At 40.9% G+C, this 13,824-nt stretch overlaps 1 protein-coding gene across 1 annotated transcript in view; it reads right to left on the reverse strand.

Moving 5' to 3' along the window:
- Window positions 1–13,824, reverse strand: part of NELL2 (neural EGFL like 2) — a 233,886-nt gene that overhangs the window by 97,537 nt on the left and 122,525 nt on the right. The window contains exon 13 of the mRNA XM_034769935.1: window positions 2,979–3,104. Within this exon, the coding sequence (XP_034625826.1) occupies window positions 2,979–3,104 (126 nt within the window). The remainder of the gene's footprint in view (window positions 1–2,978; window positions 3,105–13,824) is intronic.

Here is a 13,824-nt window from a genome sequence, read left to right on the forward strand (position 1 = left end):
CTGCAACATAACCTGAACCAGTGTTTTTGCTATTTAGAACCTCCATAGGTTCTTAGAACACAATGAATTTCTTCAAGGCAGTCAATGTTAAGTACCTTAACAGTGGATATCAAGGAAAATCTCCTCAAAGTACATGTTAAAGTAATGATGACGTACCTTCATTATTTATGTTCACAACTCCTATCAGCTTTATAACTGGGGGAAGCAGTTCACGTGAATGCCTCAAAAATTAAAAGTTAGCATGTGAAGCACATTATTAAAAGAATAGATGGCAAACCCACTGCAGAGATAAATTCATGCTCCCATCACTATGGTAAGGCTACAGCAATCTCATATGCAGATTTACAGTCCTTCTACCTGCTTAAACAAATTGCTGTAGTGAAAATGCTTTCTGTGTCAGGAATACAGGCTAATAAAAGCATTAAGTGCTTTTTACGGATCAAAGCAGTTGACTTAAAAAGTAATCTATGTATTACACAGATTTTTTAAAAATAATTATCTTTTCAATCATTCACTTTTAGAATACCTCATAGTTGATTGAAATGCAATGGAGGAGCCTCGTAGTTCTGCATATTTCAGTTAACTACTAATGGCTGCACTGGAAATGCTCAGAAGTAATTGAAAGACTAGAAGAACATAGTACCTCCATAGAATGTATTCCTAATAGCTTCTCTAGTTGTCATTAGCAAACATTCCACTGTCAAGAGACAGTGCCTTTTCAGGGTAATATCACAGCATCAAACAAACATATCCAGTGAGGCAAATTCACTCTAGAAGAACCTCTTGTCCCAGGGTGGGTGCTTTTAGGAAATATTTCCAAAACATTACAAGCTGCACTGCTGTTCAGACACGGGTGTGTCACAAGCAGTCACAATATCTAAGGTTCCTCTCAACCAAAAGATGTCTGGGGAGTCCTGTTCAATCCACTTCCTCCTGTTTTGGAGTTTCCTTCTTTGATCAGGATGGGCAGAAAGTGTAGAGTGGGGATGGGAGAGGGATGGAGAGAGGAAATAATTAATCTTGTTATTTCAAAAAGTGTGGTTGATTCCATTAGAAATTCTACTATACACCTCTACCCCGATATAACGCGACCCGATATAACATGAATTCGGATATAACGCGGTAAAGCAGCACTCCGGGGGGACGGGGCTGCGCACTCCGGTGGATCAAAGCAAGTTCGATATAACGCGTTTTCACCTATAACGCGATAAGATGTTTTGGGTCCCAAGGACAGCGTTATATCGAGGCAGAGGTGGACTTATTTCAGGATGTGGGACAGAGCTTGGTTTGGAGATGCTGAGAAAGGCAATGTCTAATGAACTTCTAGCCAGTTTTAAAATTTGGTAGAGGCATCCAGGTTTTTTAAACTATATTTTACAGCTATGCATTTCAGCAAATCTGGGGCACACAGAGAATCCTAGCTGCAAGATATTCTCAGGTTTCAACACTCTATATGCATGAACTTACAAGGGTGACTTCAGGGACAGAATAAATTAAAGGGACCAGTGTACAAGATATATTCATTCCAAACACTAACTTCCATTTACAGGCTATATCAGTCTAGAGCAAATGAACTCCAAGAAGGTTTTACAGCACAAATATTTTCTTTTGCATAAAGAACAAATGGATTCCACAGGCTAAATAAAATATCATTTTTCCCCACACACATTTTTCTCCACCAAACGAATGTCCCACACCTTTGAATAGCATCTGCCCTATCTGTCTAATGTGGAAATTAACAAGCCCCTCCCAGGAGCCGCAGCAGTCAGCATGGCTGGGAGAAGTAATACCTTTTAAAATGTTGCTGTATTAGATTTTAAATGATCATTTTATACCCCAAATTGGTTTTTAATAGAACAGAAGAAGGTGAGAACAGAGCTGTCCTGAAGGAAGCCCACATGGAGCTGAGTCTATCCCGAGAGGAAGCTAGTGGCAAAGAGGCAAGAGTGGAAGTTGTAGAGAGGGGGCAGATCCTGCACTCCAGTGGCACGAAGGAAAACAGAGTGCTGCCCTGGGAGTGCAGTTGTGGACTCCCTGATATAGGAGAATTCCAAAAGAAGAGAAAAACATGCATCTAACACAGCACATTTAGCTCTGTGAGAGGTCATGCAAGCTCCATTTAGATGGTGGATAATGATATAGATAATGATACAAAAACAATGAGGAGTCCGGTGGCACCTTAAAGACTAACAGATTTATTTGGGCATAAGCTTTCGAAGTGGGGTTTTTACCCACGAAAACTTATGCCCAAATAAATCTGTTGGTCTTTAAGGTGCCACCGGACTCCTCACTGTTTTTGTGGTTACAGACTAACATGGCTACCCCCTGATACTAGATAATGATACAGAAAGGCTTTGTTGGAAGTGGTAGGGAAGGGACTCCCAGTACTCTAAGGAGTGTAGGGTGAGTGTAGCCACGATGCTACACAATGTCCACTCACCTCTGTGCCTGGCAAGCTCTGCGGGCTAGTGGGAAAGCCCCATTCCCCACTCCCTCCCTCCATATTTTGGAGACTAGTGCCAACACTAGTGCATAAACCTTGCACTCAGAAGACAAAAGGACTGCAGTTGTGCCCTGCCCCTGTGTTAGGCGTGCACAAACTTCCAAAGTATCCCATATTGTGTCCTATGTGGAAGCTGGGCACCATCCGGCCCTATAGGATTACCATAGTGCTCTTTTCCCTTGTCAGGCTCTCTCATCCAATCCCCTTTTCCCTACAAATACAAGATAAAAAGTGTGTATTTAATACAGCAAGCTGTCTTGGTTTCTATATTGAGGAAATGATGCAACATGTGTATGACTTTCAATATGCACTAGCTTTTCTGAAAACTGTACTTCTGTAATTATTCTGGTGCTTCTTTTGTTGTATAGAATTTTCATATAAAATAACAAGTTAACTAGAACAAATTTTAGAATAGCATTTGAGGGTAGTAATATGACTCTCAGTTATATTCCTTTGATAAATAATCAGCTCCTACCTGTGCAGGAGTAATCATCAATTCGTATGTATCCTGTTCTGCAGATACACATGAAAGACCCCGGTGTATTTACACACATGGTATTCTCACGACAATAATGCCGTCCTTCAGCACACTCGTCAATATCTGTGAACAAAGCACAAAGGTCAACTGATCAAATGATGCTGAGCTCTTCAAAACCACTCAGTATATGTCCTATTCGCTTCCATCAGTATTTAGCAGGACTAAAAAGTTGCTTGAACAGCAAAGCATTTTGGAAAGTTGTTAGGTTCTCTCTTCTAAAATAACTGTTTGAAGTGTTCAAACAACAGGAGCAGCGTGAGCTTTTTGGGAACAGCTGTTAGTGGAGGTACAAAGAAAATTACATCAGCTTAGATCTTTCCTAACTCCTTTTGAAATGTCGGTGTTGTTATATCTCTGATTTAAATAAAACCAGCACATATCTAAGGGCTTGAAGACCAGACTGACTGCATGGGCACTGCAGTGTCATTGATCGCTATATATTCTACCTTTGATCCAATAGGTATCCTTTGTTTCTTTACCATAGGGAGGCCAGTGATAAGTTCTTAACAGATACTGGAACTCATTAAAAGTTTTTCCTAGAAACATGAAGTCACCAATTGGTAGTTTATTAGATATGTAGGTAGATACTTAGTCAAAGTTGTGAACCTTACATACAAGCCTGAAAGGAATTTATTTATATGGAGATCTGATATGATGGAGAAATTTGTACCCTGATAAAATCTCACAACAGACTGAATACCTGCTGCAATGTTAATTCATAGAGCAATTCAAACTATTGTAGACATGGAGCCTGACTTATCTGGGGCTCACTAGGTACACAGTACTAGTTAAATTTCTGGTGGCATGATATAATGGAAAAAAGAGAATATGAAGCACAGGCATATGTACACAGCAACTTCTGCACATTATTTTATGGTGTTTGCTGCTGCTGCAAAAAAGGATTATACTAATTTGGGAGTGGTTAGTAGCACACTGTGTAATGCTATCAGGTTAAATATGACCATGTAGATCATTGTTGCTACCACTGTTATATAACTGCAACAAATCTTGTACAGAGTGTGGCATGTAAAATGTCTATGAAAAAGTTATTTGCTGAATATCATTATGCCATTTTTATGCATGTATCATTTTTGTATCTCAAGTTATGAATATTAACTATGTACCTTTCTTTCAAATGTGTTTGTTTCTGGATAACACCCACAAGGTATTTAGCCAGCACCTTGTGAAGAGACTATTCAAGTTGAATGGACCATCAAAGAGCACTTAACTCACAATGGACCATGGAAGATGCCTATCTACACTTATCAGAAGGGGTAGCCATGTTAGTCTGTGTCAGCAAAATACAACGGGGAGTCTTTGTAACATGTTAGAAACTAACAAATGTATTTGGGCATAAGCTTTCATGGGCTAAAACGAACTTCATCAGATGCATGGAGTGAAATATCTATTCTGGGAGTTGCCTTACCAAGTGGTGGGGGGGGGTCAGTGCTAACGAGGCTCATTCAAACAGGGTGGATGTAGCCTATTCCCAACAGATGACAAGAAGGGGTGAATATCAACATAGGGAAAATTACTTTTTGTAGTGACCCAGCCACTCTCAGTCTTTATTAAGGCCTAATTTAATAGTGTCAAGTTTGCAAATGAATTCCAGTTCTGCAGTTTCTTGTTGAAGTCCGTTTTTGAAGGGAGACTGAAGTGCTCTCTTACTGGTTTTTGAATGTTACATAAGAACATAAGAATGGCGGTACTGGGTCAGACCAAAGGTCTATCCAGCTCAGTATCCTGTCTACCGACAGTGGCCAATGCCAGGTGTTCCAGTGGGAGTGAACTTAACAGGTAATGATCAAGTGATCCTCTCTCCATCTCCACCCTCTGACAAACAGAGGCTAGGGACACCATTCTTTACCCATCCTGGCTAATAGCCATTAATGGACCTAACCTGCATGAATTTATCCAGTTCTCTTTTAAACCCTGTTATAGTCCTAGCCTTCACAACCCCCTCAGGCAAGGAGTTCCACAAGTTGAATATGTGCTGTGTGAAGAAGAACTTCCTTTTATTTGTTTTAAACCTGCTGCCCATTAATTTCATTTGGTGGCCTCTAGATCTTATATTACGGGAACAAGTAAATAACTTTTCCTTATTCACTTTCTCCACACCACTCATAATTTTATACACTTCTATCATATCCCCCCTTAGTTTCCTCTTTTCCAAGCTAAAAAGTCCTAGCCTCTTCAAACTCTCCTCATATGGGACCCGTTCCAAATCCCTAATCATTTTAGTTGCCCTTCTCTGAACCTTTTCTAATGCCAGTATATCTTTTTTGAGATGAGGAGACCACATCTGTATGCAGAATTCAAGACGTGGGCGTACCATGGATTTATATAAGGGCAATAAGATATTCTCAGTCTTATTCTCTATCCCCTTTTTAATGATTTCTAACATCCTGTTTGCTTTTTTGACTGCCGCTGCACAGTGCGTGGACGTCTTCAGAGAACTATCCATGATGACTCCAAGATCTTTTTCCTGATTAGTTATAGCTAAATTAGCCCCCATCATATTGTATGTATAGTTGGGGTTATTTTTCTCAATGTGCATTACTTTACATTTATCCACATTAAATTTCATTTGCCATTTTGTTGCCCAATCACTTAGTTTTGTGAGTTTTTTTGAAGTTCTTCACAATTCTTCATGTCTGATTTGTGTCCATTTATTCTTTTGCGTAGAGACTGTCCAGTTTGGCCAATGTACATGGCAGAGGGGCATTGCTGGCACATGATGGCATATATCACATTGGTAGATGTGCAGGTGAACGAGTCCCTGATGGTGTGGCTGATGTGGTTAGGTCCTATGATGGTGTCCCTTGAATAGATATGTGGACAGAGTTGGCAACGGGGTTTGTTGCAGGGATTGGTCCTGAGTTAGTGTATTTGTTGTGTGGTGTGTAGTTGCTGGTGAGTATTTGCTTCAGGTTGGGGGGCTGTCTGTAAGCGAGGACTGGCCTGTCTCCCAAGGTCTGTGAGAGTGTATTTTACTGTATTTTTCACTCCATGCATCTGGTGAAGTTGGTTTTAGCCCACGAAAGCTTAAGCCCAAATAAATTTGTTAGTCTCTAAGGTGCCACAAAGACTCCTCATTGTTTTTATCTACACTTAATGGACTTTCCTGAGGACATTTTAATTAGAATATGAGTAATGGCTTCTGCTATGACTAAGCGAAACATACATAGACATGTGACTTGCCCATGTGACTCCAAACTTCATCTTGTTACCTGTAATTTTCCACAAACTAGAAAAATGGGTTTCCCTTCACTTGGCAGAAGCTATAAAGGGCCCCGAAAACATCTCTATTTTGCCTCTTTCCTGCTCAAATCTCTAGACTATGAACTTATACTAATGGGAGCATTCTAACCAAAGGACTGAGGACTTTCCAATGATTTGGAAGCAACCAGAGACTTAACCAGCCAGTGGTTTATTCTATCACTGCTACAAGCCTGATCCAAGAACTTCGCAATTGTTGTATGCATTTGATTCCTTTAACCAATTTTAACTCACCTTTCTTTTATATATATATAAATAAACCTTTAGATATTAGATACTAATGGCTTAGCAACAGCATGATTATTGGGTAAGATCTGAGTTATATATTGACCTGGGTATGTGGCTGGTTCTTTGGGATCAAGAGAACCCTTTGATTGATGAAATTGGTTTTAAATAACCACTCATCATTAAGTCTAGTGTCTGGGTTGAATACAGCACTGGAATACCCTAGGAGGATGCAATTCTGACTTGTTAGCCAGTGTGGTGAGACAGAAGTTTACTTTTGTTGCTGGATTGGTATCTCTCATGGAAGAAAAACCACCAGTTTTGGGGTCTGTCTGCCCTTTTTCCCAAGAGCTTGTCCTGAATTTGGTATTCTCAATTGTGACCCACTGAGACATGGTGACACACTGCCCCTGTGATACCAGTGCACAGACAAGTATCACTGAGCTGTTCAGTGCATGTATGGACCTCTAATTATATTAGCAAGCAGAGCCCCCTATATTTTCCACAATTCCATGACCATGGAATTTGCCATAGAACCCAACCTTGTTACAAAATTGCACCCTAGAAACTAAGGGTTGGGGTTTTGTTTGTTTGTTTTTTAATTGTGCTTATGATCTCATGGCTACAAAAAACAACAACCCACCAAACAGAGAACAGAGCGTAAACTCATGCACTATTGTGTTCCTGCTGACAGGTCAAAATATAGACTGGAGTTATAAACTCAACTGGGTGTTGATTTGCTAGTGATGAAAAATTAAATGTCAGCAATGATAGCTACTGTACCTTACTGCTGATCCTTATAGCACTAACATCCAGCTAATATACTCATACCATAACACCTTCTAAACCTTTCCTGCTGGCAAAAGCATCAGCTGTCTGCTACCCAGCTGCCACCATCTCCTTTCCCCCTACAACTCCAAAATACAGTTTTGCATTGTCAGTACAAAGGTCTGTGGCACACTGAGCATTTAGAAGCCGAGTAAATCAAATAAATACTATATGAATAGTGCACTAATTCTGTGTTAATTTTCATGTTTAATTCAAAAAAATCCTCTATTCTTTATTTTACCTGACGCTGCTGTAGATTTTTCCAGTTCTGAGTGTCACAGAAATCTGGGGACCCTGTTGCAGAAGTTAGATCAAGTTTGCCAAAATATGCAGGGCTTCACTGTCAGTGCTGAGTGTTAGTGACAATGTTCTTCAGAAACCCAGTGCCCCCAACATTCCTGACTGTGATACTCAGGTTGCTTTTCTTTCCCTTCCCTAGCTCTGCTGCTGGAGGGAAGAGAACCATAAGCAATGCTGTGGCACTGCTCTAGGGCAGCAGTTGCTATTTTTATGTATTTTCATACAAAGTGCAACCTATACTTACAATCAGCACTTTCAGGCAATATGGTTTACCAAAACTAAATAAGAAAAGAACAAAAGAGACACCTTCATAAGAGCACAGGGGATGTATCTCCTCTGCACCTGAACTGAGAACAACATGGAAAGCTGTCTCCAGCAGAAAAACACAGTCACAGAAATTGAAAGGTGAAATACAAAGGAAACAAGAAAGAGCTGCTCACACCACAAATACTGCAGCAAGTGATGTAACTGATCTGAGCCCTGGGTTAGTGCAATTTGTGTGGCGAGGAAGTGGGGTTAGGCTTAACCCTGAGTTCAAACCCTCGGCTTACACTGCAATGTAGACATACCCTTTAAGTCTATCATTATAAGGCATGTTTTCTAAACCTTTACTTATTCTCGTGACTCTTCTCTGAACCCTCTTCCATTTAGCAGCGTACTTCTTGAATTGTGGGCACCAAAAATGGACATGGTATTCCAGCAGCAGTCACACCAGTGCCAAAGATAGAGGTAAAATAACCTCTGCTTCTATTCAAGATTCCTCCGTTTATGCATCCAAGGATTGCATTTGCTCTTTTAGCCACCGCATCACATTGCGAGCTCATGTTCAGCTGATTATCCCACTACAACACCCAAATCTTTTTCAGAGTTACTGCTTCCCAAGATAGAGTCCACCATCTTGTAAGTATGACCTACATTCTTTGGTCCTAGATGTATATATTTAGCCATATTAAAATGCATATTGTTTGTTTTTGCCCAGTTTACCAAGCGATCCATATTGCTCTGAATCAGTGACCTGACCTCTCCATTCTTTACCACTCCACCAATTTTTATGAAATCTGCAAACTTTAGTGATAGGGTTACCATATTTCAGCAAGCAAAAAAGAGGACGGGAGGAGCCCCGCCCTAGCCCCGCCCCTGCCCCTCCCACTTCCCACCCCCCCAGAACCCTCAATCCTCCCCCCGGTCCTTGTCCCCTGACTGCCCCCTCCTGGGACCCCTGCTCCTAACTGCCCTCCAGAACCCCACCCCCTACCTAAGACTCCCTGTTCCTTGTCCCCTAACTGCCCCCTCCTAAGACCCCCCCCAACTGCCCCCCCAGGACCCTACCCCCTACCTGTACCCTGACTGCCCAAAACTTTCTCCACTCCCCCCAAAAGCCCCCCCCTGAACTTCCGACCCCCCCCCGTTTCTTGACTGCCCCCTCCAGAACCTCCCTGCCCCTTCTCCTGCCCCCTGGCCCCCATACCCCGCCGCTCAGAACAGGGTGTTGGGCTCTGTGCGAGCCGGACACATGGCTGCACTCCCCAGCACAACACACAACCCGGTCCCTGGCCCTGCACAGTGCTGCCGGACCGGGACACTGGGCTGCAGGGGAGAAGGAGCTGCCGGCTCAGAATGCAGGGAGGGAGGGAGGGATGGGGGGTGGAGGAGGAGCTCCTCTACAGCTGCTCCGGAGTCCAGCCCGTGACTTTCCTGCAGCCCTCCCAGCCGCTCGCTCTGCTCTGCCGGGGAGGGGGGAAATCCCGGACATTTTGAGTGATTTACAAATTCCCCCCGGACGCTATTTTTAGCACAAAAAGGGGGACATGTCCGGGTAAATCCGGACGAATGGTAACCTTATTCAGTGATGATTTTATGTTTTCTTCCAGATCACTGAAAACAATGTTAAATAGCATAGGGTAAAGCACTGACCCCTAAAGGACAGCACTGAAAACACATCTGCTTGATGACAATTCCCCATTTACAATTACATGTTGAGACCTTACAGTTAGTCTGTTTTTAATCCATTTAATGTATGCATATTAATTTTATTTTGGTCTAGTTTTTTAATCAAGATGTCAGGTAATACCAAGTAAAAGCATGACAGAAGTCTATTATGTCAATATTATCTTTATCATACAAACTTGTAATCTCATCATAAAAAGATATCAAGTTAGTTTGACAGTTAGATAGATATGTCTATCTTCCATAAACATTTGATTTGCATTAATTACCCTCCTTTAATTCTTTATTAATTGAATCCTGTATCGGCTGCTCCATTATCTTGCCTGGGATCAATGTCAGGCTAACAGGCCTATACGTAACCAGGTCATCCCATTTACTCTTTTTAAATATTGGTACAACAACATTAGCTTTCTTCCAGTCTTCTGGATGTTGTCCTGTGCTACAATAATTATTGAAAATCAACAGTAATGGTCCAGTGAGCTTTTATGCCAGTTCTTTTTAAACTCCTGGATGCAAGTTATCTGGACCTGCTGATTTTAAAATGTCTGACTTCAGTAGCTTCTGTTTAACATCCTCCAGTGATACTAGTGGAATGGAAAGAGTGTTATCATCATCATCTGATGAGGCTATATCATCTGTTTTTCCTACAAATACAAAACAGAAATATGTATTTAATATTTCTGCCTTTTCTGCATTATTATTGATAATCCTGCCACTTCCATCTAGGAACAGACCAATACCATTATCAGGATTCTTTTTGTCCCTAATACATTTCTAAAATCTCCTCCTTATTGTCCTTAATTCTGCTGGCCATAGATTTCTCCTTGTGTCCTTTTGCTTTCCTTATCAATTTTCTACAATTCCTAATTTCTGATTTACTTTCATTACAATCAACTTCACCTCTCTTCCATTTGTTATATATATTACTTTTTTATATGTATCTTCACTTCTCCTCTAAACCAGGTCATTTTTTAAACCAGTATGACCTTCTTCCTCAATTGTGGGATTGTGGCTTTTGGGCATCCTGTAAATTGTTGTCAAATGATTCTCAATTATTATTCAAATTTTTCAGATTAAATTATTCCTCCCAGATGAGTTGGCTCATAATTGTTTTTAGCTTTGTAAAATTGGCCCTATTAAAGCACAAAATATCTATTGGTATGGACTTCATTCTGCTTGCATATTATAAATGTGATCAAGTCATGATTACTTGTACCTAAGCTACCATTAATTTTTAGTTCTGTGATCGATCAGTTACTCTTTATCTGTCTAAAAAAAGATTTCCCCAATGTTGGCTGCAACACTTTAAGTTACAAAATAGTCATCTATAATGCTCAGAAATTCTAAGAATGTTTTAGCACTGGCAGTATGAAACCTCTAGCATATGTCACTAAAATTGAAGTCCCCGTGATCATACAGCTTTTATCCTACATATTATAGATAGGTGCCTAAGGAGCTGGGCATCCTGTTCCCTAATGTGATTTGGTGGTCTGTAGCAGACACCACCTAATAATCTATCTTGTGCTTTATCTGTTAGGACATGGATTTATCAGCATTCAAGAACATTTTCTTCTAAGTTATCAGGGACTTGGAAAAGGTAATGCCATTTTAGACAGAGTGCTACTTCCCCTCCACTTTTGCCCACTCAGTCCTTCCTGAATAGGTTTTACCATTTATTTTAACATTCCAATAGTGTAAATCATGACACCAGATTTCAGTAATACCAAGTAGATAGAATATTTGCACATAAATGAGCAATTCCAATTCCATTTGTTTGTTACCCAGGCTCCTAGAAGGCAATTCAAGTATTTCTTCTCTTCGTGCCCTTTGGTTCCTTGATTAATTTCATTCCCAACATCTAAGTTTTTTGCTAACTGAGTGTTCATATCTTCCCTATTTTTACCCTTCCCATTTGCTATTAGTCTCACACCCTCCTGACTACTCTAGCCAGCCTGTTCCCGAGACTGGTTCCCCTTCTATTGAGGGGAAGCCATCCAAACAATACAGCCCCTCTCCTCATAGAAGGTGGATCAATGTTCCACAAAACCAAAACCCTCCACCCAGTGGTGTAGTCCTGACTGGGCTGTACACTACTGGAATGTCCCCACCAGTGTGACCTCACACACGTATGCAAGGACATGCTGTGCAGAGGATGCCATTTTGCTCTACAAAAATGGGATCCTCCACGTGCCGTGAACTAGCACATACAGTGTGTGCGAGGTCACAGGGAGCAGAGGATGCCATTTTGAGAGCAAAACAGTGTCCTCCATGCAGCAAAAATGTTGGAACGCTGTTCCAGGGTATTCTGGCTCCACTACACCTGTGCTTACACCATTTACCTAGCCAGCAGTTCACTTCCAAAATCTTCTGCCTTCTGTCTTCCTTCACTTATGGGACAGGAAGGATCTCAGAGAAGATCATTTGGACAGTCTTCCTCTTCAGCATGCTTCCAAATTCCCTGAAGTCATCTATTATCTGCAAAATATCCTGCAATACACTGTCTTTACTGCCAGTGTGAACCATCACCAATGGATCCTGGCTCATTGACTTCAGAAACCTATCCAATAGAGTGACGTCTCATGTTTTGGCTCTGGGAAGGCAGCACACTGGCCTGTTCCCACCTGTCCCTGGTAGAATGTTCTTTTGATTCTTCTGAGTATTGAATCTCCAGCAAGAATAATCTGTGTCCTTCCTGTATGTGGGGAAGCTTGATTTTCTTACAGGTTGGGCTGAGCTGCCATCCACATGTATGTCCCATACATTTCTCTTGTTTCCTTGGACCTGCTGGATCTTGTGCGGTATCTTCCATAGTTTCCACATTGAGGACCAGATATCGATCTGAAATTTCTAACTGTGTGGAATTCCTCTCGTCGCTGGTAGCCACAGTTTACCCATCCTCATCTTTCTCCAGCCATGTAGAATGCTGCCATGACCCCTTGCCTCGTGGTTATGAATTTTTCAATTGACTTGATCTGGTTTTTTTTTTTTTGTATTATCAGTTCCGGAAAATGTTCAAGATTTCAATGTTTTGTCTTGATTCAAATTGGGGAATTAAATTGAAATCTCAAAAACTCCTGTGGAATAAGAAAATGGTTTCTCACCCACCCATTTAAGAACATGGGGAAATATTTATTTGTTTGTTTGTACTGCTGTAGCACCTAGAGGCCCCAATTAGAGATCAAAGCCCTACTGTAGCTAGGTATTATATGCATATCTGATTAAAAAGTCCCTTCCATGAAGAACTTACAGTCTTAGCATCTGCCAAGCTACAATGGGGGATACAACAGAAAAGTAGGAAGGGGAGACAGAGAGAAAGGATAAGATAACTGTCAAATGTCAACCAGCAGTTACACAATATTAACTACCGAGGTATTGTGACAAAAAAATCCAAACAAATAAATCAGCTCCCACTCTAGCATACTATATGGGGCATTAATTTATACCACTTTTGAGGGCTACAAATGAAGTCAAACTACTTTGTCAGAGAAGAAGAAAGCTCACTTTAGAAGCCACCAAAATAAAAGTCTTTTTATCTCCGTTACTAATTGAAACACTGGTTTAGCCCTTTAGTCATCTTTAGTTACAGACTCACGCAATACAATGGAAAGCCTAATGCATTTTGAAACCTAAAAAAGTCTACGGAATTTATCTTAATTTTTCCTGTCAAAAGGCCCTATTAACATATTAATGGACATTCATGTCTTATTGCTTAGCCAGTTAGATCCTGAAATCAATCAGTCCAATAGGATGAATGCATCACACCAACAGTTCTACATTCTTGAGAACAATCAAACTAGCATACTTTAGGTCCGTGGTTTGACAATCGGCTACCAGTTCTGATATACTAGATACTCTGATATAGCATGACAGTGTAGTCCCGGAGATCAACATGCTTGAGTCCAAATGGAACAGACAAAGGGAAATTCTGGGAAAACTGGTAGAGGGGAGGTAGCTGAAATAAGTATTTCTATCTTTTTATTCACTTTATAAAAAGCACTTAACCCAGCTACTCTAGGGTGCGTGTACAAAAATTATATAAACACATACAAATCAGAGAGAAAATCTCCCAGACCCCCTATTAGACTTGCCTCCTTAGGGTCAAATTCTGCAGTATACCATGCCACCCCATAAATAAGAGTCAAATTTGAGCCTTGCTTTATAAGCCAGTCCTGACCAAACCATCATCATAACCACCCCTGTTAAC

This window comes from Trachemys scripta, chromosome 1 (assembly GCF_013100865.1).
Source record: "Trachemys scripta elegans isolate TJP31775 chromosome 1, CAS_Tse_1.0, whole genome shotgun sequence".
In the NCBI taxonomy this organism is placed as follows: Eukaryota; Metazoa; Chordata; order Testudines; family Emydidae; genus Trachemys; species Trachemys scripta.